At 42.2% G+C, this 27,468-nt stretch overlaps 1 protein-coding gene across 1 annotated transcript in view; it reads left to right on the top strand.

Moving 5' to 3' along the window:
* LOC145419206 (uncharacterized) overlaps window positions 1-27,468 on the top strand; it is a 289,310-nt gene that overhangs the window by 245,299 nt on the left and 16,543 nt on the right. Inside the window, exon 10 of the mRNA XM_080287441.1 lies at window positions 12,106-12,261. Within this exon, the coding sequence (XP_080143567.1) occupies window positions 12,106-12,261 (156 nt within the window). The remainder of the gene's footprint in view (window positions 1-12,105; window positions 12,262-27,468) is intronic.

Below are 27,468 nucleotides of genomic sequence, written 5' to 3' on the forward strand. Positions count from 1 at the left end.
TGAAAGCATGGTTCACAGCTGTGATTTTCAAAGACTGGTTTCACCATCACTTCGTCAAGGAGGTCATACATTACCAGACGAAGACACTGGGAATTCCTCGCGACCAGGTAAAGGCTCTCCTTCTCCTCGACAATGCACCTGCCCACCCGTGCGACAAGGACTTGGTTGCTGAGAATGGCCGTATTAGGTGCATGTTTTTGCCACCTAATACGACTGCTCTCATTCAACCAATGGACCAAGGAGTGATCGTGGCAACAAAGCGCCTGTACCGTCGGAAGTTCCTGGACGAGGTGATGGTGGTTCTCGAGGACGAGGACGAGCGCAGGGAAGGACGTGACACTCGAGGCAAGCGGACTTTGGAAAACCTTCGCCTACAACATCAAGTCTGCGCTGTACAACTGGGCTAGTGCATGGAAGGAAGTCCCTGTGAAAACTCTTGAAAATGGTTGGTCTCGTCTGCTTCTCGGAACAGATGTGGAGTACGATTTCCTAGGGTTTGACGTGGATGACTTCCATGCACGGCTACGTACGCACGGCGACGATGTTGATGTGGACGATGTTCGTGAGTGGTTGGACGACGACGAGGGCGATCCTGGGTATCAGACGTTGTCTGATATCGAGATCGCGTCTTCGGTTGCTGGTGTCAGTCCAGAATTTGAAGATTCCGACGACGAAGGCGATGATGATGCAGACTCCGCCCAGCAGGACACTACTCCAGCCATCCCCAAGCTGAGCGCACTCCGGGAACATCTAGAGTTCGTCCTAGACTACCTGGAACACCCGGACTGCGACAGGGAGATGGGGCCCTTGGGACTCGTGGAGGAAGTGCGTGCTTTCCGGCAGCGCATCATCAATCGCCAGAATCGTCGGTCCTTGCGTCAGTCAACGATTGACAGTTTTTTCAGGCCCGTGACCCCCGCTGTGCCAAGCCCTGGTTCCACTCCGTTGCCTCCCCAAGACAGGCCCTCATGCTCCGAGCCACAGCCCAGCACATCAGCTACAGTGGAGTCACCGCCGACGTGAGTTTGCGGCTGTCTTCAGAGTCTTCTGTAGTCATTACGCCATCAACACAAAACACAGATGCACACCTTGGACGACTGCCAGAGATACACTCGGGCTCTGACAGTGACTAAACAGCAATAACATCTCCACTAGACCACACGGGAATTTTGAGTGTTGTGCAGTGAAAAACGGTGTGTTGTGTTAAGGTTTTCAAGTTGGGAGAAAAGACTAAGTAGAAAAGAAATTTAACGTAACTAACCTTCTTTGTTTTGGCTTTGGAAACTTAAAAAAACTTGGGAAAAGTTAATGTGCAACACTTAAATTTAATGGAACATTATTTGGACTAAAGTGAACACTGTGAAAAGAACGGACTTCTGTGTGTTAGTGACTAAGTTCAGTGCAAGACTTCAGGAAGAGTGTAGTGCAAGTGCTTCAGGAAATCGTTCTTACTGTCAGAGTCCGAGAGGAGGCGGTTATTCATCGAGGTGGCCAGGGACTTGCTGTAAGTAGCCAAAATGTTTCATGTTGTACTATTTTCCATACTATATTTACCAGAATGTTTCATATTGTATTTTTTCCCATACTATACTTACCAGAAAGTGTCATACTGTACTTCTTTCCATACTAAACTTACCTCATGCATGTGCAGTAGGAATGGGTTTTTCAGAGTTCGGTTAGGTTCGGTTAGGTTAGGTTCGGTTAGAGTCCATAAGTACCAGAATGTTTATTAATGTATGAACATACTTCTAAACCCACATTTTATGTGTCTATTGCATTTATTTCAGTCATTTATGTGCCTTATTGGTGTGATTTGGGTGTTAAATAGGTGCTATGCATGTCCGGAGGGAGTTGTATAGGTGTTTCTCTGTGTTAGGGTCCATAAGTACAAGTCCATAAGCTGGGGCCCAATATCCGGACAAAACCAATATCCGAACCTACCGATGGCTCTATTGATCCGGATATTGGAGTGATTACTGTACTCACTAACACTGTCTCCTACTAACTGTTTCTCATTGATGAAGATAAGCAATAATTTTTCCACTTCTTCAATTATTTTCGGCACTACTTTCCTCTTCTCACTGCCAGTAGCTGTACTGGATGAACTTGCTTTCTTTGGAGCCATTATTAGGGGCTAATACTGCACTGAATCAAGAAAAATGTGAAGCACAGCAGGACGACCACGTTGACGAACAACAAAGGTGGAAGCGTGACTGTCGGTCGGCCAGCTTCCCTTCGTTTGGCTACGTTCAGGTTGGTCGTGGTCCGACATTTTGGTCGACCTCTGGAGCAAAAATTTCTTGAATTTTTTGGTCGAGGTCCGATTTGTTCGACATGTGAGACGTTCAAGGACCGAGGTTCCACTGTATACAGTATATATATATATATATATATATATATATATATATATATATATTGTGTGTGTGTGTGTGTCTGTGTGTGTGTGTTCAGCACATGGTGACAACAGCATCCCCTCCTGGCACCATAAGTGTACTGTAATGGTAATCCTTTATACTGTATTCTTATTATTGGTATTGTAATTGTATGTGCAACTTCATATAGTTTTGTGTTTACATGTACAACTTCAGAAAGCATTGGATTCTCCATGTAAAACTTAATAGAGTTAGTTTTTGTTACGTTTGAGCACGTAGGCCTGAGCAACTCCCCTTACATAGTGAGTTCGGTAATCCCTCGGAAATACCGAACCACTTGTATGTAGTGAACTTTCGGATATAGCAACCCACCTCTCCCCCCAATTTGTTTGTTATATCAAGGGTTCACTATATTTACATATTTACATATATATATATATATATATATATATATATATATATATATATCTATCTATCTATCTACCTATCTATAGCCCGACGCCCTAATCCCGCAAAGGGTGGCCGCAGACAAAACACCTCCAAGTCGCTCTGTCACCCACCATTTGACTACCCTCCCCCCAACTCACCCCCCCCTCCCTCATATACCTCTCAACTCCATCCCTCCACCTCATCCTCGGTCTACCTCTCCCTCTTCCTCCCTCCACCTCGCCTACATACACCCTCTTAGTCAGTCTTTCATTCTCCATTCTTCATTCTCATATATATATATATATATATATATATATATACACACACAGTATATGTAAGTTCGGCAGTCTTGGCAAGGAACTCCTTTGGTGTCATGGTGTCCAGAACACAAGTGGGCTCGTCTTCCTCACTGTCCTTGCTACTCTTCTGTGCCTTTTCCATCTGTTCCCTAAGTTCACCGAACTCCTGTGTGAACAGTTGCTCGATGTGGCCAGGGCCACTTGCATATCAGATTCATTGACCTCATTAAATTCTGCTTTGTGGGAAAGGATGAGGATTTCTTGACGGGTGTCCTCCACCGCTGGGAACCCCATGAAGGAGTGAACACTCTCAGCCCAGACTTTCCTCCAGAGGACATGGAGTGTGCTCGGCTATACCTCCTTCCATGCCATGTTGGTGTTTCGAGAGGCATTCTTGATGTTATACAGTATTTCTTGCCAAACTGTTTCACTGCATCAGTCTTTCCGGAGTTGCTCACCCTCACCATTTGCTCCATGGTGCACCATAGGTAGTGACCTTAGCCCCTAAAGACTGTAAATTTCTCAGAGCACCTATCCCCAGAACCGCAGTTAGGGTCCGATTTTTCAGTTTTCTAGGATTGTAAATTTTTTCTTGTAGATTTCAAGAGCTTGAATTTGCACACCTGAAAATGTATATCTCATGCTCCTATATCCAGTGGTTACTGTATTAGTGGCCGTCAAAAATAAAAAAAAGTCTACACTCGAATCTTCCAGAGAATAGCTAATAACCATACAAACATAACTGTAAACAGTATACAGTACAGTAGACCCTCCACATTCGTGAAATCAACTTTCGCGGGCTTCAAAGATTCATGGATTGCTCCTCTGTGGAGTCGACTGAATTTAATGGGTATGATTGCAAGAAGTTGGGGTATATAGGTAGCTGATGACTTCCCCACATGGTAAGACACCAGCTATTTGTGATATTTTATGCTGCTTTCAAGTTCCAGATATGGTTTTTTAGGTACAGTATGTGCACACTTGCCCATAGGAGTGATTTGCAGCTGTAGAGGCATTTATGGGAGGGTGCACCAAACATTGGCAGAAATTTCATATTCGCTGGGGTTTGTGTCCCCTAACCCCCACGAATGTGGAGGACCTACTGTAGTATATACTTCTGGGCATAAAACAAAGTGCAATAATGATTATGAAAGGAAAATAAAGTTTATAGTAGTGCATAGCAAGGGAAAACCCAAACAAAGGGAAAGGATGAAGTTGGAGGGAGTGTGGTGGTGGATGAAGAGAGGAAATATGCTTGCTACGCACACCAGCTACGGTATCCAGGGGGTATATGGGGGTATGGGTGGTTGGGAGGCCATAATGAAGAAGAGGGCCCACTGGGGCAGAGGCATGCAGAGAGCTGTGGGGGGGGTAAACCCCCCCCCCTCTAGAGACCCAGTCCGGCCATACCCCACCAGATGCTGTAGTTCGCATTGGCTTGGTCCCATACATCATAAAAGAGGCTGTGTTGCCTACCAGCAGTTTTTGGTAGACTCTGTACCATTGACAGACTTTGTGCTACATTTTCCAAAATTGTCGTTCAGCAAACATAGGTCTTTAGGGTTAAAAGCCTTGGTCCATGGGCTGGAGCAATGATGCTGTGTTTTGGTTAGGTACATGGAAGAGTTGAGGGGTAGGATGGGACTGGAGTGTATTGGTGCTGTGATGAGGAGAGGTAGATTGAGATGGTTTGGGCATGTGGAGAGGATGAGGGATGTACATATTGGGTGCAGAAAGTAAGAAATGTTAATGTTGGGGGTAGGGTTGCAAGAGGTAGATTGAAAAAGACCAGTAACGAGGTCATAGAGTGTGACCTTAGGGATAAGGGACTGAATAGGGAGGCTGCCAGAGATCGAGCAGCATGGAGAGACGCCATTAGGCAACCAAGGCTGATGCATGCAAGCATGTTGGAGTCTTCAAAAATGAACAAACACCAACTTTATGTTGTCCACCCAATCCTCCATGCCTTCAGGGTGGCTCTGGGCATTGTCCACCAGGAGGAGAAAATGATTGGCCAGATTGCTCCAGGTGGTATGATCACAGAGGTGAAGGAACTGGTAACCTGCCCTGTAGGATCAGCGGAATGCAGAGGTCAGCCAAGCCATGAGGTTACTCCTCCAAATAACTCCTAGGTTCTTAACCCCTTCTTTACCGACCTCTCCCCCCAGTGTAAACATTACGTTTACCCCCCATGCCGACCTGACAGCTCCCCCTTCCGTAGTGTGAGGGGTAGTGTATATTTTTTACAACGTCCAAACTATTCACTCTTTGTGATTTGTTTGTATACTGATGATCACATAAACCCAGCTTGATGTTAGTAATGAAAAATATATATATAAAATAAATAATCATATAAGTTTACATATCTTATGCTGAAGTACTGTTACCCAGGTAACTACTCTACAAACTGGCTTGAAAAAAATGTCCTGCACAGATTGATGGCTTATTTATTTACCTTGTAAGCTGAGCATGAAGTGTGTGGACACACATGATGGTGATGGTGACCTTGACCCACTCTCGTTGCCGAGAGTGTGGCGTCCTTGCTACTAATATCCTCCTCCTCCACACTCACATCAACCTTGCTATCATTTTCAGGATCATAGTACTCTACTGACACATTAGACACTGCTGCATCATCATCTGATATATCTAAATAAGTATCCTCATGAAGAATAAACTCGTCACTATGGGAATCTGCCAGAGACACCATGAGGGAAAAATGTCCTGTACACCCTCTCTCGTTGTCAAGTGCGCGGTACCTGGCCCTCTCAGGCAGGCCAAGGGGTGTAAATTTTGCCATATGTCAGCAAAAAATATAGTACGATATCTGTAGTAGTGTACACTCACCTCTGCAATCCAGACTTTTACATGGTCAAAAGAGGCAGAAATCAAGTCATTATTGATGACCAATGTGTGCTGGAATGGTTGGGAACTCAGATTGATGGAGACTCTCTCCCATTAGCGGCCTCTTCGGTTGCGTTTATTACATTTCAAGTAGCCAAGTTAAGAGTGGTAGCATGCCAAAATGACGAGGCCAGTCTTCGAGTAGGCCAACCCAAGCCCAGCCTTCGCAGTTTCCCAGAATGCTTCTAAATTGCACGTTAATAAACTACTAGGTAATCTCTATACCACCAGTTCTCAAGGGTTATACAAACAATAAAGTTCAAGTGAGAGGGAATGTGTATTAACAAGACCAAAAAGTAAAAATCTTCCCCAGCTACTTGCTTTAACATGAATCAGTTGGCACATTGTTCGAAAAAATATATCTCTATATGGTCCTAATATCAAATGCACAAAACTTAGCTCCTCTGTCCCAGTCCAATGTGTTTCTTCATAATCGTCCCTCTGAGCACAAATTTCACTGGTCCAGTCCTCTGCCACTCCCGACCTTAACTTCCACAACTGGGACCTTGATTCACTGGGACTTCGACCTCCACGCCTGGACTTGGACTCTCACTGGTACTTAGACCTCCACACTTGGATTTTGACTGACTGGAACTTCGACCTCCTGGCTTGGACTTTGACTCACTCATGTACTTCGACCTCCACACTGGGACCCGCTAGAAGTTAATATGAATAATGAATAACTATTCTCTCCAATGCAAGCAATCCCTTCACATGATGAGGAAGGTCTCGTAATAAAGAAACATGAGTTACAACACTCGGCATCAAGTAATAACAGAATAACACATGGCACTACAGACACATAGATCTGCTCAAAATAATACTTATTGTAGGGATAACATGGAAGGAAAAGCACTGTAACAAATACAGTAAGCATGAATAACTGTAACTCTAACCATGAAAATCATCACTGCATCAATATCATTGTGCCTCACAAAGTAACTATGTGAACATTTACTCACAACATAGCCCTAATAAGTACTGAACTACAAAGTCATTCCAACACAATAATAAATAATTCACAGCCCAAGGCACCTGATACTTGGCCTACAAAAATCACACATGTATCTGAGGCTCAGTAGCTAGCATTTCGTATTCTAGTTACTAAATAATAATACTATACAGTACAGTACACAAAAATATGGGAAATACCTCACTATCCAGCTCAAAAATGTAGGGGAGGTGAGCGGGAACACAGGACTCGCTTGTCCAAAGGCTAATGGCGTCACCGTTACACTTCCTGAGGAATGATAACACGATTCTACCCCGAGTCTGTTTCTCTATTTTGTCACTATTACCACTCGTGAGATATCACTATTCGCGCTTCAACATATCAGATATCATTAATATCAAATTACCTATAGAATTCCTTGGAGGGGGGGGGGGGAGTGAGGATGACAACCGTACTGACCAACTGCCATCTATCACGGCCAGTGAGCGAGTGAGACGCCAAAACTGCGTGAGTGATGCAAAGGGGAGGGGGGGATGACGGCGTACGTAATTTAAGATTTTAATTATTACAGACTCGAGATAGACTCAGTGTGATGTCTTTCCCCTTACAATCGATTACTCAAAAAAAATAACATTCTCTAGTTACAATAATTACTCAGCAACCTCTCTCTCTTTATACCCTTACATCAAAAAATAATGAAAATTATCGTGCTTTACATCACTTTGCGCACGCGTACATTATGCTGGATTATGTGAACAAAGGCATATGTTCCCATTGACTCGAGATATTATATTATAAAGAGACTTAATACTAGTGAATTACAGTAGGAAAAAAAAAGTGACTTAGCAACTAGGTAATTAATCTATGTTCTGGACACGTCCGCATGGTAACAGCCATGCCTTGGCCACTCTCTCTCACTTAACTGAACTTTTGGTCATATAAAATAAACTAAATGCAACTCATTATCACTTCTGGGCACTACAGTAGAAATTATAAATAATGATTGGTCTAATAGAGGTTACATCACAGATGAGTGAGCAAGCCATTGGTGCCACCGCAACTCAGTCAGAGTTCGTCAGAACTTCGTCACAGTCTTTGTTGTCAAAACACAGAGCTGTTGCTATCACAAGGACCTCAGAAACAGCCTTACCGGGCTACCCTGAGGCCTATAAACTGCCATTCATTAGAGGATGTATCAGCACACCACGGTTGCGGTTCCAGTGTCTCACGGGTGTTTACTAGCAATGTACGGGGGTACATCAAACACATTTCCGGTCAAGAAAGGGTTAACGTACCCTGCCAGTGCCCTGGGGTTTTCCCTGCGATATATGAGCAGGGGTTTCAGCTTAAGGTCCCCACTTGCATTTGCACCAAGGAGGAGGGTGAGGCAGTCCTTGACATTTGCACCAAAGAGGAGGGTTAGGCAGTCCTTGGCTGCCTTAAAGCCTGGTGTATGCCGTTCTTCCTTGCTGACATATGTCCATCTGGAAGATACATTTCCATAACAAACCCATCTGATAAAAATTCAGGACCTCATTGAGATAGTACCCCCATCCTTGATGGTCACCTTCAGCTTGGCAGGGAAGGTCTCAGCCACCACATGATCAGCACTAGCTGCCTCTCTGTGCATGGTCACATGTTTAAGGCCAACATGGACCTTAAACAGCTGGAACCACCATGTGATTGTCTTGAACTGTTCCTCCACCTCCACTCCTCTCTTGTTCAACCACCTTGGTGTATATGAAGCTACTATGCCGGGACTTCCTTGCTCAGTTAAGTTCATTAACTCACACTGCTAGGAGATGCTCCAACTCATCCATATTGGGATCCCTAGTTTTAGTTAGACTCTTGGTAGTCAGATTGTGACACATTCTTTGATACTGCTAGGACAGCCTTGGACTTTTTATTATGGTGGAGACCATGGGCTGCTGCAAGGGGTTTGGTGATCTTATTCACCCCCTGCCTGGCCTTATGGCACATAACAATGTCCAATTTCACATCAGGGGAAAGGTTACGCCTTAACTTTTTAGGGTTGCCCTCTGCGCCATCAGTAGTGCCATGCTTTCCACAAGGGGTAGCACCCTTGTCAGATATGATTTCCAAATTGTAAGTTTTAGTATTTCACACATTAAAAAGTTATCTGTTTATCTGTCTATCTATTGCCAGACGCCATAATCCCCTAAGGGGTGGCCGTTTGACTTTGAGTTATTTGTTTTACGGGGAGGGGCACTAACCCTCCACCAACCCATTTGTTGACACGTAGGGAGCACGTACGATTTGGGTATATGGTTACCACCCAATGTTGTAAATGGTTTCTTGGCCTACAGGAAACTATTTGGCTTGTCAGTAAATGTAAAGCCACCTGTAAAGGAAAGAAAAGCAATAAGAAGCGACAGGAAAAATGGGAGAAATAGGAAGAGAGGAGGGCAGGCACAGAAAAAGAATGATAAAGGCTAAGGAAGAAGTAGGCAGCACTACATCAAGTGAGTGGATGATGGTCACCACCACCTACCAAAAAGTTATCACTCCCCTAAACATTGAACACTGAACTATTTGTTGTGCACTTGGATTGTTATTTGGTGAAAGCGATGTTGTTTTGATGGCCTTGCACGTGTGAGATGGTAATGTAATGCAGGGAACGCAAAGGAGACGATCATAGCTGTGGGACAAGTGAGCGAGTGGATGAGTGAGATGGGATTTTCAAAGGGATGGTGCGAAATAGGCTGCCTGTGTTGAAACCTCAGATTGGAGTTCTGTGCGTGTAAACACTGGGTGGCCATCATGGCTGAAACGTCTGACTAGCTATCAGCATGCACACACAGGATTGTTGAACTATGCCACCACAGTTTTTGTATAAGCGAATTCTGTGATTGTGAACCCTAAACTGGGTATAACTTTTTTTCATCATTTTATCGATTGATCATAGACCGGTACTCAGCCATCACATACTGAGATGTGGCTGTATAGAGTACCTCTTGTGGGTACAGTCAAGTCACCTAAGGTGCAGCTAATTGGTTCTGGACCACGCCCGTGCCATAGAAAACTGTATCATAGAAATAACTAAACCTATGGGAAAAATAGTATTTGATTTTGGACTTTTGCCCGAAGTCCCCCTTTTCATCCCACTTTTCCCCATTTTTTCCCCACTTTACACACGCATACAATCAAGCAGTCAGTCAATGCATGTATAACACGTAACAATAGGCACAAAAAACGGGAGGGTGATCAGCCTTGTGTCTGCTTGGGCAATACCACATGCTGCAGATTGAGCGAAAAAAAAAAGCTCGGACAAGTAGACACAGATCAGCTGACCGACCAAAACATTAAAGATGGCGGAGGCTGCCTGGTTAAGCACTGACTGAAGAAGTTCATTTGATAAAGTTTGTATGCTCAAGTGTCAACAAAACTCACTTTTAACACATTAATAATCATTCTTATATATGTGATGATGATGATGGGAGGCATGTAGGCTTTGGATATTACTTATAATTTGCACTTGTAGTCAATCGTTTTTTAAAGGCTCCAACATGCTTGCATGTGTCGGCCTTGGTCACCTAATGGCGGCTCTCCATGCTGCACGATCCATTGCAGCCTCCCTGTTCAGTCCCTTAACCCTAAGGTCACACTTAATGACCTCGTCCCATGTCTTTCTCGGTCTACCCCTCATAACCCCACCCCCAATATTAACACTTCTCACCTTCCTCACCCAGCTATCATCCCCCATCCTCTCCACATGTCCAAACCACCTCAATCTACCTCTCCTCATCACAACACCAATACACTCCAGTCCCATCCTACCTCTCAACTCTTCCATTGTAAACCCAGCCCCTCCAGGCCTTGGACGCAGGGACGCACTGCACATCCACCTAATCATTGTCATTTCTGTACGTCTGAGCCGGCGAATGTCTTCCTCCTTCACTGCCCAGGTCTCACTGCCATACAGCATTACACTCCTAACACACGCTGCATACAAAGACCCCTTAGCACGTAGGGAGAGCCCCCTCAATGTCAGGAGAGGCAAGAGCTCCCTGAACTTCTTCCAACCACTTCTCACCCTAGCCACAGAGCTAGCTCCAGCCCCACCTCCAGCACACAACATGTCTCCTAAATAACAAAACTCTTCCACACACTCAAGAGATTCACCAGCAAGTTCAATTCTTTCACGTCTGACGATCTCCACCTGCTCACCCCGGCACGCCATACACATAAAAACGAAAAAAAAAAACGAAAACGAAAACGAAAACTTGTAGTCAATAATTATCTTGCTTCTGCCTCGCTGTAGTCGACTTTGAATTATAATCTGGCGTCTCCCATAGCTGTCTTCAGTAATTTTTATTGCAATTTTTGGATGCAGTCGGTTGAGATTGATTGATTGGCTGAGAATGTAGACGTAATATGAAGATTATTCGTATAATTTTAGAGAATGTCGATCTTTCACGTGAGGTTTTTAGGCATTTATATAAATGCCAGTGTCTCATATATAGCCTTATGTTAAACGATGAAGTGAAACATCGTAAGTCACCTGATTCACGTTTCAATATATTTATATTTTTTTCCATTAATACCAACTATTTGATGCCATGTTTTACATTTATTATAAAAAGAATAAACCACCATCACCTTTATAACTCATATGAATCAAAGACTAATATACTTGCTAAATAAACTGATACGTAAATAATTGACGGCGAATTGTCCCAAAACTGTCAGCTCAAATGAGAAGCGTGCAAAAAACTGTTTACCAGAGAGGGGTTAGTTTGTTTCCTCGTCGCAAGCGAGCGCCCATTTTGAATTTTTCGTATTTCCTTTCGTATCGCTTTTCATATCATTGAGACAGATACTTTCGGATTGTGTTCATCGCTTTCGTAACATCGAAAATTTGTACTTCAGGTTTTCGTTTATCAAGGACTCGCTGTATTGGTATCTTGGTATTTTCAAAGCTGCTGTTTTTATCGAGTCCTGAAATACATAGGCTTACTGTATGTTGATGAGGCGTGGTGGGGGAAATTATGCACCAAGTAGTTAAGTTGTACTGTAAGCCATTTTATGTATACCTGTACTTTATTAGGATGCTAAGTACAGATAGGATTATGAAATGTGTTTATTTTAACCTGTTTGGGTTGTAATGTTAAGGCATGTATTTGTATAGACTCTGTGGCAGAGGGTGAGGAGAGTGAATTTGAAGAAGAGATGGAAGATATGGTAGATGACTTGGATGTTGCCTCCCGTCTCCTTGACCGCAACCTCCCGGATGTCCTTACCAGAATCCCTGACCACGAGTTTTCTCAGCTCTTTGACGTAGCAGGTCAGTCAGCAACATTTGTTATACAGAAATAGTAGTAATTATTATCAGCATAATGTTCATGTGGATGTGTATAATCATATGTCAAAATCTGGTGATTAATGAACAGTTATTTCTGGGGCTGTGTGGGATGTACAAGTAGCGTCTCTTTAGTCTGGGTTATATGAGGGGAAGGGTTATTCGGATCAGCAGATTGTCTGAACAGTCATCCAGTCCATACCAAAAGCATTATCTTATACAGTAAATCCTTGATATACAGAACTCTCATTTAACAAATTTCAGTTTTAATGATTACCTCGAGCTGGCTGAATATTATGTTCATTTAACAAGTTTTTGTTCCTTAAATGAATGGACGCATGGGAAACACTGATCAGCGTGGTATCCACACACACACACACACACACACACACACACACACACACACACGAAAGAGAGTGGCGAGAGTGAGAGAGGAGGTGTGCCCAGTCGCTCTGCTGCTACAGGCCACTGCTGGCCACTACTAGCCACACCTAATAGTATCTTTATATGAGTCACTAGGCTAAATTAAGCGATACTCTAATATTGTAGGGAAAGTATAAACAAAACAAAAATTGTGGTCCAAATAAAAGAATACACTCAAACCTCGATTTAAGGGACTTCCATTTAAGGGATTTCGAATTTAAGGGACTCCATATTCTACCTAACAAATGGACAGGACCATTGAAAAATGATACATAATGTCTAGGTTATACACATTAATATGTTTCTTTATACAGTAGCCTTAAAATAATACTCATAATCATATAAATAAGTAAGACAAGTGAAATAGTCATTGCATTTTATAATAAGATTGTCTTTATATGTGGTAAAACAATGAACATTTTCAAGTAAGAGACATTTCAAGTAACGGACAAGTTGATTCCTCATTTAGTCCCTTAAATCGAGGTTTGAGTATACATCCAAATCAGTGCATTCAAAGGAATTTGTTGATACTATGTAAACTTCAGCTGGGTGTCGTTATTACCAGGCGGATAGCAGGGAGATGCAAACTTTTAAAGTAAAAGTTACCTCTCAAAGTGAGAATTATGTTTCTGAAAGATGAGTACTATCTTTAGTAAAGTGGCAATGGAAGGAGTTGAGAGAAGAGGTAAAGGTAAAAAACAGGATATTAGTAGAGCAAGTGAATAAGCTGGAGAAAGCTTTTCAAATGGAACTAGATCAAATTAAAAAGGAACTATGCATGCAGAAGGAAGAAAATGAAAAATTATTAGAGGAATTAAACAAAAAAGGCACAACAATAGATGAGCCGTCATTTGAGGTAGTTTCACTGAGATAGAAGACTAGTGAAATGGCGAGAACAGTAATCAACCATGAGAGTATGTTGGAGGATTTCAGAAATGATACAGAGACGGTTAGGCAAGCAAGCAGTCTGATAGACCAAGACAATGGTACTGAAGCGAGGATAACCTAGGTGAACGAAATGAGAAATTGCAAAGATGAAGTAGAAACTACGGATGCTAAAATGGTGAAAGTAAGGAAAGACTTAGGAATTTCCTAAGAGTTGAAAAAAAAACCATTAGAAAGGAAGTGAAAGAAATCATTAAAAACAACCTAAAACTGGTTAGAAAATCAGCATATATCAACAAATTTCTAGTAATCACTGGTATAGATGAAGAAGAAATGAGAAACAGGCAAACAGGAGATGGTAAATATAATGAACATATTGAAGAAAGTATCATAGGATATCTGCGATAAAGACATAGAGGCACACAAAAGACTGGGAAAATATGAGAGAAATAAGTCAAGGGTTATGAAAGTAACCTGCCAAGGTGTGAATACTTTAGAGGAAATATGGGGATTACTAAAGGAAAGAGGGAAGAAGTAAAAACAAAAATGAGGAAAGGTCACAAGAAGAGAGGAGCTTTTTTTTTTTGTTTATAATAAATAAATACAAAGTGGTGGGATTACAAGGAAAAAAATGTTACACATACAATGGACTAAGAAAATGGAAGTTAGTAGACTTAAACTATGTCAAATATGTAAACAATATGATTAGATTGATGTACTCAAATGTAGATGGAATGGTACCCAAATTATTGGAAATAAAAAACTATACCAAAGAAATGGAACCTCATATTATTTGCCTAACTGAAACAAAATTGATCCCAAGGATATCAAACAACACCATAAGCTTTGAGGATTACAGTATATGGAGAAGAGATAGAAATTAGAAAAAAGGAGGGGCAGTTCTGGTATTACTAAAGAAAAATCTACAGGTCAATGTGATACAACTTGAAATACTGTCACAAGTAGAGCTGATTGCAATAGAGAATGACACATCTGAAGAGAAAATATCTGGGGAAGATTTATACACACCACACAAAACAAACACTTGGGAAAGTGGCAAATATGAAGACCTGGCAGAAAGGACAGTTCAATGTTAAAGAGCATTACTACATAGAATGGGAGAGAAATCTGAAAGAATTAAATCAAGTGGAGATTTCAATACGAATATAAATTGGAATGCTCAAGATATAAGAAGCTGTGAAAGCTGTTGGGATCAAATGCTCTTAGATCATGTACACAACACGTAAAGGAAAATGTCACAAGAGAAGACTTGATGATCCATCATTACTAGACCTTATATTTACCAGGCAAGATAATGATGTCGACAACATAATGTATCACCCTCCATTCGGGTAAAGTGACCATGCAGTATTAAATTGCAACTGCAGGATTGCATATGATATAGTTCGCAGTATTGAAAGTTACAGAAAGAGCCTAAACTACAAAAAGGGCAACTACCATGACCTAAAGAAGTACTTCATAGAAATAGATTGGGAAAAGGATATCCAGCTCAGTCCTGCATCATCTTTAACCCCTAAAGACTGCATTTTTCTGAGGCTGTCTCACTACGGCTGCAATTCGGGGTCGATTTTTCAACTTTTACCAAGGTAAATTTTTTCCTTGCAGAGGTGAAGAGCTTGAATTTACACACCATAAAAGGCCAGTGTCAGTCCTCTGGCCTAGTGGTTACCACAAAACCGTCCATTGAGGATATATAAAAGTCCCCCCTCATGGTAAGAGAGCAAATAGGAAAACATAATGGAAACCTAATTTTTTTGCAAGAGAATCTTACCAAAATCAATGAAATCAATGTAAAATGTGTTTCTATTGTTGAAAGTACAGTACAATCCCAGTTAACCGGGTGGCTTGGGGAATTTACCTTCCCGGTTACAGATTTTTCCCGTATTTCTGATTTTCAAGTCAAATCTATACAAAGGCTATCACAGCAGTAAATACAGTTCAGGTACTCACCAGTCACATTAGGGGTTACACTAAGAGATTCCGCCTGAAAAACTGCCTTGTAAACACACACCATGGTCATATCGCACGTGCGTGCAATGTCTAGCAATTTGCAGTACTGCAAATTGCACCAGTCCATTGTTTACCGAATTACTATATTCATTATATGTACTGTACTCATAAAAATTGAAAAATAAAATAAAGAAATAAAAGCTTGAACATTTATTAGTGAACTGATGATGTGTTAAGACTGCACTGTAGAATTATCACGACACCTGTGCCCCCACGTGAGTTTTGTTTACGTTTCTGACCCCGACTGTTCTTCTTCTTCCCCACCTGACCTCCATCACTCCACCCCTCACCCGCCACTCAACTGTTTTGCAGAAAATAAAATAAATGATGTACGTATGAAATGCAGGCATATTATTTATTTATTTTTCTTCCAACAAAGTAAACTTTCATTCCTATTAACATTTATATTCAGCCATTAGTGTTTTATAATGTTCGCCTTTTTCAAGTCTGTTGCATATGTCCAGCTTCTGTTTCAAGGTAAGCACGATACGCTTACGTTTAGTTTGCACTTTAGGCATTTTGGAGTGTACAAATTACCCTCTATCAGAGGAACACAATAGCAAGAGAGCTTGTTTACTGTCTGGTGGCAAAAAGCAGACTGGTGATTTTTGGAGGGTGTGGAGGATGACTGAATTCAAGTAGGGGAAAGAGGGGGAGAGGAGGGGTGGTTAAGAGGATTTGCTAGGGATTTACATTAGCCGGAAATGCTTTCACCTCACTTTGTCTGACTTCACCCAGCCTCGCGTGACACGATCAAACGGCAGTTTGGCGGTCCATTCAAATTGGCGCACAGTTATAACTTACTGACATTTTTACCAGCCCTTGAATTTTCCCGTTGTTCTGAGTATTCCGTTTGTCTGGATACCGGATAGCTGGGATTGTACTGTATGTATGGGAGTCAGCATGAGGAAAAATAAATCCAAAATAAAAAGATTAAAAAATAATAATAATTTTCACTAATGATCCTTGCCAAAATAAATGAAATCAATGTAAAATATGTTTCCATTGATGAAACCAGGTGCAGGAGTCAGCATGAGAGTAAAAAAAAAAAAATTGGTGAGTACACAGGCACAGGCTGATCATGGCTGGGACAAAGGATTGGGAGAAAGGAAAGTGGAGGTGGGGTGGGGGGTCTCTGTTGGGGGCGAGGGGGTATGAGACACCTTCCCAGTGCAGGGGAGGTGGTGTGGGGGGTATTATGACAGGAGGAAACTCACACAAGCAATCATAGCAGGGAAATTGCCATGTCATTCCATATGAAGGGAGGGGGTGGAGGAGGGGGGGGGTCCATGGTTGAGGTGAGGGGGGATCAGGCACACACCCAGTGTGGGGGAGGTGGTGTGGGGGTATTATAGTGGGAGGAAACACAGAAAGTGTGGTCTCTGGTGGGGGTGAGAGGGGATGAGACACTCCCCCACTGTGGGGGAGGTGGTGTGAGGGTATTATAGTGGGAGGAAACACACACACTGATCACAGCAGGAAAATTGGCAAGTCATTCAGTATGAAAGGGGGGGTGGAGGGAGGTGAAGTCGGGGTGAGGGGTAATAAAACATCCCCCTATGTAATGTAGATGTGGTATTGTGGGTGATTTGGGTGGGAGGGGGCAGAGCTGACTGTATCCAATTAGCCAGAGGGCATTGGAGAAGTGGCTGGGGGGGAGGGGGTCTCCCCACAGATCAGGTGAGGGGGGGCTGGATTTTCCTTCCTATCACCTCATGCCTTAGTCCTGATTGGGTAGGAACCATTTATGTCATAAAAGGGGCTGGCTTAGTGCTTGGTGGTTTTTTGGCAGACCTTCTATGATTGTCAGTCATAGGACTCTGTGTGGCAAACTAGCAAACTGACAGTTGTCAGTCATATTACTTAGGGGTTTAACATACTGTACTTAAGGTTTCATTCTCTTGGGATTTATCTTGGAAAGATTGTATTACATCGTTTGTAAAATCTGCTTCCAAATGATTAGGTGTGCTAAGCCGACTCCGTACCTTCATTGCCCCTGCACAGTTGTTGTTGACTTTATACACGGGTTTTATTCGCTCCTGTGTAGAGTACAACTCTCATGTATGGGGAGGCTCCCCACATATGGCTCTTCTCAGCAATGTGGAGTCAAAGGCATTTTGTCTCATTAACTCTCCTCTTTGCTGGCTCCCTTCTACCTCTGTCTTTTCGTCTTACTGTTGTATCCTTGTCACTCTTTTATCGTTACTTCAATGGTCACACTCCCCTGAATTGTCTGCCTGTATCCTTCTACCACTACGACAGATGCATAGTACTCATCTAGCAACAAACTCTCATCTCTATTTTGTTCAGCTCTCTAATGCAAGAGTTAGCTGCTACTCCCAGTCCTTCATGTATGCAACAGGTCAGCTGTGGAACTGTCTCCCACTGTCTGTATTTCCAGCATCCTATGATCTCCAGTCTTTCAGACACAGTGTGTCTAGGCATCTGGAAATGAATGGATCTCGAATTTGGCTCTGTTGTATTTTTTTTTGCTTTTTCTTGGAGGTAACAGTTTGTGGGATCCTTGCTGTTGGTTCCTTCTTCCTTTCATAAAAAAAAATCAGATTCCGAATTAAAGGAATTTGACTACCATATACAGTAAATCCTTGTTTTTCGCGCCACAGATGTTCCGCCAAAACCGTGCGAAACGCGAAACGTCAAAATGTGAAGTTAAGAATCAATGGGAATAATAGAGGAGCGTTCCGGTGGGACATGTACCTACCCTATCATAAAGTACTATAACACCAAATTAGCACAGGGAGGGATGGGACACGCGAGGCCAGCAAACATTGGAAAACCTTCGCTGCTACATCAAGTCTGCCATTTACAACTGGGAAAGTGCATGGAAGGAAATCTCTGTCAAGACTCTAGAAAATGGTTGGTCTCGTCTGCTTCTCGGAATGGATGTGGAGCACAATTTCCTAGGTTTCAACGTGGATGACTTCCATGCACGTCTACGTGTTCATGGGGATGATGATGATGTGGACGAAGTGCATGAGTGGTTGGATGACAACGAGGGCGATCCTCGGTATCAGACCCTGTCTGATATCAAGATCGCATCTTCAGTTGCAGGTGTCAGTACCCAGCTTGAAGATTCCAACGAGGACGGCGACGATGATGCAGACTCCTCTCAGCATGGCACTACTCCAGCCATCCTCAAGCTGAGCGCACTCCAGGAACACTTAGAGTTCGTTCTGGACTACCTGGAACACCCGGACTGTGAAAGGGAGATGGGGCCCTTGGAACTTGTGGAGGAAGTTAATGCTTTCAGGCAGTGCGTTATTAATCATCAAAATCGTCATTCCTTGCGTCAATCAACGATTGACAGCTTTTTCAGGCCCGTGACCCCCGCTTTGCCCAGCCCTGGCTCCACTCCTTTGCCTCCCCAAGACAGGCCCTCATGCTCCGAGCCACAGCCCAGCACATCAGCCACGGTGAAGTCACCGCTCGACATGAGTTTGTGTCTATCTTCGGAGTCATCTGCAGTGGGTACGCCATCATCACGACCCAGCGACACACCCCTAGGTCACCTCCCTGTGATACTCTCAGACTCTGACTGTGATTAAACGGCAAGAACTTCTCCACTAGACCACACGGGAATTTAGTGTTGTGCTGTGAAAGAAAAACAGTGCATACAGTATTGTTAAGAAATTAGAAATTTGAGTGAAAAGACAAACTATTTTTGGACTGTAAATTTAACGTAAATTGTGTGTGTTTTGTTTAGAAAATGGTTTTATGAGTGAAAAGACTTAAAGTGCAGAGTGCAACACTTATTAAGTTACAATGGAGCATAAGAAAGACAAGAGTGTGCAGTGTGAAGAGAATGGACTTCTGAGTGCGAATGACTAAGTTAAGTGCAAGACTTCATGAACAGTGTACTGCAAGTGCTTCAGAAAATCCTTCTTACTGTCAGAGTCTGAGAGGAGGTGGTTATTCATCGAGATGGCCGTGGACTTGCTCTAAGTACGCAGAATGTTTCACACTGTACTGTACTGTATTTTCCATACTGTACATACCTCAAACACCTCATTTCACTCTTTTATATCCCTTATTGGTGTGAATATGTAGTGTCTTAGGTGCTATGCATGTGCAGTAGGGAGGTGTTTTTCTGAGTTAGGCTAGGTTAGGGTCCATAACTACCAGTCCAGGAGCCAGGGACTTGTAAATATGTATCCAGAATGTTTAATATTGTATAAACCTATCTCAAAAACCTCATTTTATGCTTCTTTTGAATTTATTTCAGTCTTTTATGTCCCTTATTGGTGTGATTTTGGTCTTAAATAAGTGCTATGCATGTCCAGAGGGAGTTGTATAGGTGTTTTTCTGAGTTAGGGTCCATAAGTACAAGTCCAGGAGGCTGGTGCCCACTCTCCGAACAGGACCACTTTCCGGACATGCCTTTGGCTCTATTACGTCGGATAGTGGAGGGATTACTTATATATATGTATATATATATATATATGAGCCTCTGTGGTACAGTGGTAGAGTGTGTGTTTCGTACACGTGTGGGCCAGGGTTCACGCCCTGTCAGGGTAATAAACTTTGGGAGTGTTCACCCGGCCACGTACTACATTGGCGGACACAAGGGGTGCTGTGGTTGAACCAGTGTCGCTTACTGTAAAGCATGCTTGCACCCAGGCGGCTTGTGTGTGCTGATTACACTTGGTTCACAGACTACACATACATCCAAAGCTACTCCAATACTACAGTTACACTTACAAGCACTTCTCACCCTACATACAATCTCTACCAGACAGCCTAAGCCACTTGGTAGAGATACATTGGCTGTATTGTCCCGACTTCGGTCGGGATAGGCCAGTCCTGCAGTGGATACTCAAACAGCTGATGATGATGATGATGATGATGATGATGATATACATATATGATGTAATATATAATCTATCCATCCATCCATCATCCAATCCTACATTGCCCCATGAGGAGCGTAGAATCCTGGGGCTAGGCAGTTGGTCCAGACATTAAAGATGAGAGTGACAAGTCTCACTCATCCCCGAGAGGCATGACATGAGCAGTCAACCCCAACTACCCCTTGGATATGAACCTTCATCGGCTCAATCTGATTGGAGTGCAGTAATTACCCACTAAACCACCAAGCGCCAAAATCTGGTTATATGGTTACCACCCAGTGTAGTAAATGGTTTCCTGGTGTACAGGAAACCATTTGGCTTGTCACTCAGTGTAGAGTCACCCACTGGCAGAAGGAAGAGGAAAAAATGAAAGTAAGAAAGACAGAAGAGAGAGAGTAAAGTCACCCGTAGACAGAAGGACAAGGAAAGAATGAAGGAAAGGAAGACAGTAGAGGATGGGAGGAAAGAAGGATGGAGAGGAAAAGGCAGACACCCGACAGCAGCACTAAATTGAGTGAGTGGATAGTGAGCGCCCCCACCTACCCTGTAATATATAACAAATATATGAAATATGTATGGTATATATACAGTACCCCCGCGTCCAACACGTGTTTGTCCAGCACGATTTGTGTTCAGCACGGAGAGCAATAATTAGTAAGATTTAATTTGGTTTAATTACTGTAACACGGGTGCATTAGCATAACACAGACGGAGCTCTGAGAAGTGGGCGAAATCCAAAGAGTTCGCCTCTAGCACGATCACCCCTGGTCCAACACGGCCATACTGGACGTTCCCGTGATGCTAACAGCCAATAAAAACTTCCGATCAAGTAGCCTCCCCCGCCCACTATCGTGAGGTGATTGTGATGTCGCCCAATTAAAAACGCTTCTGCTGTCACATGATGTTTTGTTTAAATTTCTCCCGCCACAGCGCCACTCAGTCGCATAATTGCATTGGAAGGTGCTTTTTTCTTGCTGCATTTTCTGCCCTTGTTACTGCATTTTACTCTGCTCACGATGCCTAGGAAACCTTCTGAGAACCCCAGGAAGCGGCGGCACCTCCCTCAGGCCACCAAGCTAGAAAGCATCGAGAGGAAGAAGAAAGGGGAGAAGAAAGTCGACATTGCCAAGGCCTACGACATGAATGAAGCCAACGTGAGGACCATAATAAAAAACCAAGACAAGATCCTGGCAGCAGTGAAGGCTTACAGAGTGCTAGGACAGGCAGAAGCAGGACCTTCCATGGCTGTGAACGAAGATAGTGATTCTGAGTGTGATTTCGAAGGATTTATGAGGGAGGTTGAGGAGGAGCAGCAGCCATTACCCGCTAGTGACACCAGCAGCCATCCTCCGGGGACCCAGTAGGACTACCTACAGCCTTGGATACCACCTTCCATTCCCAGCAAGTCCACCAACACTATCCTAAAAGGTTAGTTATCGTTCATAGCACCGTACCATTTATTATAATTACAGTAGTATCAATATATGTATAGGTATATGGTAGGTATTTAGGGTGACTTTTCGTAGGGTTGCTGACATCAATTCATTTTTCCCCATAAGCTCTTGTTTGTCCAACACGTTTTTGGTCCGACACGGGACCCATGCATGGCAATATTACCGTGTTGGACGCGAGGGTATTATATATATATATTTATATATTTATATAAAATGTAATAAATAATATATATATGAAATATATTCAGTATGTATCTATCTGTTTATCTATATCTATCTATCTATCTATATATCTATATCTGTATCTACCTATATCTATTTATCTATATATATATATATATATATATATATATATATATATATATATATAGTAAAAGTCCCATTATTTGGCAACTATGGGACCGGGATGATGCCCGAGAAATTGGATTTGCCGAATAATCAAAAACCTACCCACTCAGTACCTTAAGTATATTGGTTAACACTGTCATCACCACTTATGGTATTACAACTGTGTTTGGAGAGAGTACTGTATACTGTACAATACTGCAATCAAATCAGTACTATACCTGAATCTGAAATATATACAGTAAAATCCCAGTTAACTGGGAGGCTTGGGGAATTTACCTTCCCGGTTACAGATTTTTCCCGTATTTCTGATATTCAAATCGAGTCTATACAAAGGCTATAATTCTCACAGCAGTAAATACAATTCAGGTACTCAACACTCACATCAAGGGCCACTCTAAGAGATTCCACCTGAAAAATTGCCTCGTAAACACACACCATGGTCATAACGCACGTGCATGCATTGCCTAGCAGTACTGCAAAATGCACAACTCTATTCTGTTAACTACTGAATTATTTGGTGTATGTACTGTACCCACAGAAATGAAAAAATAAATAAAATCTTGAACATTTATTGGTGAATTGATGTCTTGTTAAGACTCCAGTGTAGAATTATCACAACACCTGTGCCCCCATGTGAGCTTTGTTTACGGTCCCGGCCCCAACTGATTGCCACCGTAATTTCCACCCCTCACCCACCAGTCAGCTGTTTTGCACCATTCTATTAACTACCGGAGTATTCATTGTATGTACTGTACTCATAAAAATGGAAAAATAAAGAAATAAAATCGTGAACATTTATTGGTGAACTGATGTTAAGACTGCACTGTAGAATTATCACAACACCTGTGCCCCCATATGAGCATTGTTTATGGTCCCGGCCCCGACTGTATTTCTTCCCCACCTGACTGCCACCATTCCACCCCTCACCCGCAAATCAGCTGTTTTGCACAAAATAAAATAAATGATGTACAAAGTGCAAGCATATTTTCAAAGTGCAAGCATATTATAATTTTTTCTTTCAACAAAGTAAGCATTCATTCCTATTAACATTTTTTTTTTTCCAACTCTGCCAGTGCATATGCATTCTAAGATTAATTAATGTGGTGCAAGATAGAGTCGGTCGGTTAAGAAGAAAAACACACTGGCGTTTGCTGTTTGCTCTCCCGAGGTGTCTGGTTTATGAATTCCATGCCTGTCTTTGAGACTATTTAACCATCCAATACTGAAATCACACTCGACTTATAAATTCATTGTACTGTGAAACTGCCTTGCTTTTTCTTGTATAAGAGGAGCAGAAATACATGCTCCCTTAAATCTTGCTAAGCAGAACCACTTGTACGATGAAGAGTATGCCTTTTTTCAATGAACTTACATGTTTCGCTTTTCATGAAAAATTCTCTGAGCTTGAATGCTTGGATCTTTAAATCATAAATCATTGAATTTCCTACAGTATATTCAGTCATCAGTGTTTTATAATGTTTGCCTTTTTCAAGTCTATCATATGCCCAGCTTCTGTGTCAAGGTAAGCACGACATGCTTATGTTTAGTTTGCTCTTTAGGCATTTTGGAGTGTAGAAATACCGTCTATCAGAGCAACGCAACAGCAAGAGAGCTTGTTTACTGTCCAGTGGTAAAAAGCACACTGGTGATTTGTGGAGGGTGTGGAGGATGACTGAATTCAAGTAGGGGAAACAGGGGGAGAGGAGGGGTGGTTAAGAGGATTTACTAGGAATTTACATTAGCTGGAAATGCTTTCACCTCTCTTTGTTCGACTTCACCCGGTCTTGCGTGACAAGATAAAATGGCTATTTGGCGGTCCATTCAAATTGGCGTACGGTTATAACTTACTGACACATTCACCAGCCCTTGAATTTTCCCGTTTTTCTGAGTATTCCGTTTGTCTGGATAACGGATAGCAGGGATTATACTGTATATATATACTGTATATATATATATATATATATATATATATATATGTATGTATATGTATATGTACAGTCGGGGAAAGTTCCGCATTACCCACCTCTTGAAGCACTGGTGTGAGACGGGTGAGTGTGAAGCGGCAGCCGGTCCTCATATGTCTGGTAACTGTGTGAAGGAGGGGGAGGCGGGGGAGTGGGGGCAGAGGGGGGTTTGGTGATAGGTTTGGAATCACGTGTAAGTCTGCAGTTATGACTTGGACGGTGGTAGAGTTAATTTAGTAAGGAGAGGTGACGATGATGCTAGCATTTAAAAAAAAAAATTATGTAGATGTCTTAGTTGTCTTATATGTATCCCAGCACTAACCGCGTATAATTGCGAGAGCGTTCGGCGAGAACATGTTTGGGCCAAGCTTATTGTATACAGTAGAACCACAGAATTCATACACAATTCGTTCCTGAAGGCTGTACGAGTTGCGAATTGTTCGAAAAATGAATCATTTTTCTTCCATAAGAAGCCATGTAATTTGCATTAATCCATTCATTAGTATGGATGAAACGGTAGATTTCAGTTTCACATTCTTCGTTTGATATTGCGCTTCCCAACACATTTCAGACAGACTAAGCATATGGCTAAACTGCTCAGTCAGTCCATAATGTGTTGGGAAAAGTGATACCGAATGAAGAATGTGAAACGGAATGCTAACTCTCGAGAACACATGGATGAAAGAGTACTTTCCCCCCCCCCCAGTTCGTCCCCTAAAACTGCCAGACCCATAAATTTTAGTCTAACCATACAGCCTAACATCTCTCCCGAAGCCCACATGATACGAGAAGGCAAAACTTTGACAACATTATTGGTGGGGGGTGGGGGATGAGTGCCAGGAAGCTACGTCTCAGCACAAGGGGCCTGACTTTTTTGTTAATGCTATTTCTAATACCACTGATGCGCATAATTACAATAATTATATCTCACTGTTTTGCCTGATGGTGCATATAAGTGGGGGTTATTTACGTGGGGTAAGGTGGTAAGGAGTAAAAATGAGAATTTCTCTGACGCTCCACATAACTTTCACAGCTATGAGGTTTGCATCACTTCCAAAGCACTATCTTTATCTTCTGGTTCTTCCAAATCGTTATGATGGTGCTTTCATTTACGCCATACTTTTTTGCCATATCGGTAAACGTACGCTTTACTTAAAGCAGTAGAAGGACCATACCAATTCAATTCATATTCCTCCAGTTTGTTTCCGGTGTTTTTCTGACTATTTCCAGAGTGATAAATTACCACTTCCTGCCGAAAAACTTCCCACATTTTATCATCAAGTTCCTCATGCCATACCTATGATTGTCTTGACGTACTCAAAAGTGATTTTCGTCTCCCAATTTCCCAACTGGATGCTAGGTTAGATTAGGTTAAATTATTAGGTATAGTTAAGCTAGGTTAGGTCAAGTGTAGTAACACTTAGGACAGGCCCTTTCGCTGTAACCCTGACGAGTCAAACGAGTTGACACAGTGGAACACAGCTAAAAACAACAGGGAAACAGATTTAGCATGAAACACTTTATTTACCACCCAGAAGCAATCCAAAAAATATAAGACTGTCAGGAAGAAGAACGAAGAATTTGGAACTGAACGCTAACTTATGAGAGAACATGGAAGTAATTTTTTTTTTTCTGATTAGAAATTTCGTTCAGTTTCGTTCCCTAAAACTGCATAACCCATATAACTGTCATGTTGTTAGTGAGACGCGAGAAAGGACTTTATAGCCGTATGCTCAGTCGGTCTGAAACATGTTGGGAAGCACAAATTCGAACGAATAATGTGGAACTGAACACTAACTTAAGAGAAAACGTGGATGAAAATATTTTTCTTTCTAATTAGGAAACATATTTGTTCCATTTCGTCCCCTAAAACTGCGAAACCCATTATTTGTGTGGGGGTAGAATTAGGTGAGGCGCGAGAAAGGACTGATAACCGTATGTTCAGTTAGTTGGAAATGTGTTGGGAAGCACTAAATCGAACAAAGAATGTAGAACTGAACGCAAACTTACGAGAATACATGGCTAAAAGAGTAACTTTTTGTCTTGCAAATATTTTCGTTCCATTTCATCCCTTTAAACCCAGTATGAGTAGGTAAGAACTATGTGAGGCATGAGAAAGGACTGATAACCATATGCCCAGTTGGTCCGAAATGTGTTGGGAAGCATGAACTCGAACAAAGAATGTGGAAATGAACCCTAACTTACGGGAACACATGGATTTTTTTTTTTTCTGATTAGCATACATTTTTGTTCCATTTCGTCCCCTGAAGTTGCGAAACCCATAAATTTCGCCCAACCATTTGGCTGTGAGTGTGCCCAGGAAGCATATTTCCATTCTGTATGCGTATTCATCTCACCACCCGGAACTCTCAGCCAGAAACGATGCTCGCCCAGTCGTTTCAAAACTAACCATAGGTTTTTCTCGAAAATATGCTCAGTGTTTCCCAAGCAAAATTTTCTCAATCCTAACACCAAACCTATCCGACTAGAGCTGCTTGACTGAGGTGGCTGGGTGTGGTATTGAGATAAATACACATACAGGTACCCAGAGTTTCGAGGGTAACGTCATCGCGCACGACTTTCAAATTTAGTTGCCAGGCCAGCTGACTTCCACCGTGAGCTAGAGTTTTTCCGTGTGTTGACATGACTTGTCTCATTATGCTGACCGCGTTAGAACAAAAGTTACTCAACCACGCGTTATTTATATACTATATATATATATATATATATACAGTATATATATATATATATATATATATATATATATATATATATACATATACAGTAATCCCTCCAATATCCAATGTAATAGAGCCAAAGGCATGCCCGGATAGTGATCCTGTCCGGATATTGAGCCGCAGCCTCCTGGACTTGTACTTATGGACCCTAACTCAGAAAAACACCTATACAACTCCCTCTGGACATGCGTTGCACCTACAGTATTTAAGACCCAAATCACACCAATAAGGGACATAAGAGACTGAAATAAATGCAAAAGAACCATAAAATGAGGTTTTAGAAGCGAGTTTATACAATATTAAACATTCTGGGTACTTACAACAAGTCCCTGGCACCTGGACTGGTAGTTATGGACCCTAACCTAGCCTAACTCAGAAAAACACCTCCCTACTGCACATGCATAGCACCTAAGATACTACTCACACCAGTAATGGACATAAAAGAGTGAAATAAGGTGTTAGAGGTAAGTATGGAAAATAC

Source organism: Coenobita brevimanus, chromosome 14 (assembly GCF_032717465.1).
Source record: "Coenobita brevimanus isolate Jiangsu-jjx chromosome 14, ASM3271746v2, whole genome shotgun sequence".
Taxonomy (NCBI): Eukaryota; Metazoa; Arthropoda; class Malacostraca; order Decapoda; family Coenobitidae; genus Coenobita; species Coenobita brevimanus.